The sequence below is a fragment of the Triticum dicoccoides genome, chromosome 7B (assembly GCF_002162155.2).
Source record: "Triticum dicoccoides isolate Atlit2015 ecotype Zavitan chromosome 7B, WEW_v2.0, whole genome shotgun sequence".
Lineage (NCBI taxonomy): Eukaryota > Viridiplantae > Streptophyta > Magnoliopsida > Poales > Poaceae > Triticum > Triticum dicoccoides.
In genome coordinates this window covers 16,764,804-16,768,474 of record NC_041393.1, presented here as the reverse complement: position 1 = coordinate 16,768,474, position 3,671 = coordinate 16,764,804, and the positions used below count along the sequence as shown (strand labels likewise).

General features: G+C 44.6%; 1 protein-coding gene across 1 annotated transcript; it reads left to right on the top strand.

Moving 5' to 3' along the window:
* Positions 1 to 1,235: 1,235 nt before the first annotated feature.
* LOC119338514 lies at positions 1,236 to 3,137 on the top strand. Its single transcript, XM_037610836.1, has 3 exons — positions 1,236 to 1,619; positions 1,794 to 2,055; positions 2,805 to 3,137. Exons 1-3 carry the CDS (start codon positions 1,236 to 1,238, stop codon positions 2,843 to 2,845), a joined length of 687 nt encoding a protein of 228 aa, XP_037466733.1. The 3' UTR covers positions 2,846 to 3,137.
* Positions 3,138 to 3,671: the final 534 nt, after the last annotated feature.

The window sequence follows — 3,671 nt, the reverse complement described above, 5'->3', positions numbered from 1 at the left end:
TGCCAAAAGAGTGATTCCTTAGAGCATGGTCCTACTATTTCATTTTCTTTATAGTAATGTACATGTGGATATTTACAAAGGGAGAGGGACAAATTATAAATGATCTAACCAAGTCTGCATTTGCCCCCGAAGACTAGACTTGACCTCCTTCATGACCATGGAGAAACTCTCCTTGAAGACAAAGAGACATAGATTCATCATCCATCTCTCTAATGTAATTGTCAAAGATAATTTTGTTCCAGTGCTCTCATATGTTCCAGTGTAGTGGACTGGCGGTAAACACTGTACTTTTTGTGGAAAGATGAAAGTATCAAACATCTTCTCTTTGAGGGTTCGGTGACCAAACAGATATGGGGTGTTTTGTAATTTTCTTTAGGTTTCAAATTTGTGTTGACTAGTGTCCAATATCTATTAAGATCTTGTTTTCCTATTTTTGGCAAAGATAAGAAAATGTCAGTGGTTGTTGATGTTGATGTTGTTGTTGTCTGTTGGACTATATGGAGATGTCTAGTAATAATTCTTGTTTTGAATACAAAAGGATGCATGATCCTTTTATCCTGATTTATTTGGTAGAATATTGGTTTAATTATTAGCCTATATCGCAGACAACACAGAATAATCGTCAAAGGAAGCTGACTTGGGGGGAAACTCTTCGAGCGTGTGGCAAATGAAATCTTTGGCGTCGTGGAGTTTAGGGAGAACGATCCGATCCACTTTATTATACTTTTTTATATACTTAACTGGAAATACATGAACACACATGTAAGCATTCTAAGATGACATGATCTGTTAGTCCCTTCTCTCAATTTGTGCCTTCACATTACTCTATGGGTTTGATAGAGTAAAAGATCAAACATTTGCATGTTTGATTGACTTTGAATGTTTCGAAGGGTTTGCATTGGCCATCCACCCAAAAAAGGTGAAAACCTAGATGCCGGGAACCTCTCTTTGCAAGGTAGGTCATCAAAAGGCTTCTTTGTCATCGAGCCCATGGGGAAGAAAACCAAGAACACTAAATGATGAAACATGATCACCAACCATCATATCAAACTTGGCACCACAATGTCAATAGGACAAGTAGCCACTGCTGTAATCCGTCGAACATAAATCGTTAGGCCATCATCACCACGTCTCAATGGCAGGATGTGCATCACCACGACCGATGGAGCATCTCCAGGACGGCCACTACGTGCGGGTGCGGAGCCGCGTGCACGGCACGTACCTGCTGGGCGTCGATGAACGCGGCTTGGGTGGTGCACGTGTACCAGCACCCCGAGGCGTGTCTGCCGTACCTACTCCTCCACAGCGCCGCCTACGGCCGGTACCTCGCCGCCACGAACGTGCAGGCGCCGCAGGGCCACCACAGGCACCGCGTCGAGCAGCGGGGCTGCGACCATCCGGAGGTGGATCTAATCCCTTGGCGGGCCATCCGGACGGAATCCGGAGACGAAGTCTACCTCGACCACTTCCACGGCGGCTGCCTCCGCGCCAACTGGAACACCGGCGTCAGCGTCAGCGTCGACGACCCCGACAACCCCAGCCCGACGACGCGCTGGGTTGTGGAGCCCATCCCCGCCACGCGGAGCATGCCTCGCCTTCCACTTCCACGTCCGATTGGGGTGAGTCCGCCATGCCCGCTTCTTGATTCTTCCCGAATTTGCGCGAATTGGGTTCTTGGATGCATCGGAATTTGACCGCAAAGATTGCAAATCGTGTTAATTTCATTCTGTTGGGAGAAATTCTTGGCTCAGATTCGTATTTGATCTCCTGATCGATGGTTCTTTGCGACTCAGCTGCACGACGAGTTGCTGTTGCGGGAAATCACGTACGTGTGGCCGAACGTCGAGGGGGCCCTCGTCAACCACGACGTGTTCTGCTTCATGGGGAGGTCCGTGTTCCGGCTGAGGCACGAGCTGGCCCGGCGGCGGCTGGTGGACGTCTCTCAGCTCGCCATGTGCCTCCCCACACGTTATGGCCGTTTTTTCCCACTCGTCGTCGACCTGCCCCGCAACCAGGAGGCCCTCATCGTCGTCGTCGACGTCGCGGGGACGCCTGGTGAGAGGCCCTCAACTTCCTACTCTTTTCCTTTGGCAAGAAACTCATACTTGCACTCGTCTGGAACTTTTCCGGATATTTGCAATAGTCTGAAAAACAGTTTACTGAAACTGGTGTCGTCTGAAACTTTGGATAATCTGTTTCAGTTAGGACCTATATATGACTTGGACATAGTCTGAACTGCTGTAGTAGGGTTATAGAAATCAGTAAAAGTTGTTGAATCGAATCAGTAGGTGGGTCAACAGGGACGGCATTATGTCTGTTGGATTTATGGACCGATGCTAGTGGAAAGCCCAAATCAGTATCAGTTCAGTCTGAACCCAAGTCATTTTTCGTAAGTACTGAACCTGGAAACAGTTGGTTTTTGATGCTACTGTGCTTTGATTCAGATGATTTAGTTTTGCAATTAGATGCTACTGTGCTAGTGGAAGACTTTGGAACTTGAAAACCCAAATCAGTTCAGTCTGCTAGTTTCAACTTCACAGAGAAGACAATGATGTCTACCCCCTCTGTCCCACAATATAAGATCGTTTTTCAAGTTAACATAGATTGAAAAACGTTCTTATATTCTGGGACGGAGGGGGTATTTCTTAGCCTAGCTAGTGTGATTTGTATCGTTTAACGTGTGGACAAAATTCAGGTTGTATCGCAGAGCACATTACATTGTGTTGAGATTTTCTTATTTGAACTTGTTGCAGTACCCGTGAGACATGATGCCTAACTGCTTAACTATTTTTCTGCCAATCCAGGCCACGCGGCACTGCGGTACGCGGATGTCGATGCATGGTAGAGAGAGACCCGTAGAAGCCGCCTTCCTGTCCACCTCTTCAGAGTATCGCCGCCTCAGTTCTAACTTGTAAGGCATGGGTTCAGGAAAACCTAGCAGTTGTAGTGTTTGTGCTAGCTAAACTTGGTCGGTTCTGTTCCCCTGACAGAACATGTTGGTGTTGGCATTACGGTTCTCAAATTCAGAAACTGTTTGAACAATGAGGCTCTGTAATGGTTGCTCCCTTGTTCGTTGACAGCACTGAATACTGATGTGGTGGTTCTTGCAGCGAGTTGGGCCACTTGAGTTTACAGTTTCAATCGTACAACAGAAAATATAGTTGATATCCTGTTTGTTGGTTATGTGCAACAAAAACATTTGTTGATATAGTGTTTATGTGTCTTTAAATGTCCATGTAAGTCAATAAATTGTCCACACATTTCAAAAAAAAATATTAGTATATTATTTTTTTGCGAGGTAAATATTCATGTAATTTTAAGAATTGTTAGTTCACTTTTGGAATTATGTTCATGTATTCGTAAAAAATACTGAGTCACTTTAAATTGTTCACGCATGTCAAATAATCCTCTAATTTAAAAAGGCTCCAGCCATTTTACAATTTTAATAAGTGTAATTTGCGAAGCTTTAGAAAAGTGTTTGCGGAGCTTTAGAAAAGTGTTTGTGCTTTTCAAGAAAATGTTGTTGTAATTTGAAAAGAGATCGCCTTTAAAAAAAATAAAAATCCACTAACGGTATTACCATAACATGATCCAATCAACTGCATCCAAATGGTCGTGCGAAAATCAATACCTATCCTAGTACTGATTTTATTGACCGTCGAGGCGTCGAT

Bases quoted from the DNA above. Each gene is read 5' to 3' on its own strand.
- LOC119338514 (XM_037610836.1), top strand. From the start codon at position 1,236: ATGAACGCGGCTTGGGTGGTGCACGTGTACCAGCACCCCGAGGCGTGT. The intron at 1,620-1,793 runs GTGAGTCCGCCA...TTTGCGACTCAG, and splicing joins CACTTCCACGTCCGATTGGG to CTGCACGACGAGTTGCTGTT. The intron at 2,056-2,804 runs GTGAGAGGCCCT...CTGCCAATCCAG, and splicing joins CGACGTCGCGGGGACGCCTG to GCCACGCGGCACTGCGGTAC.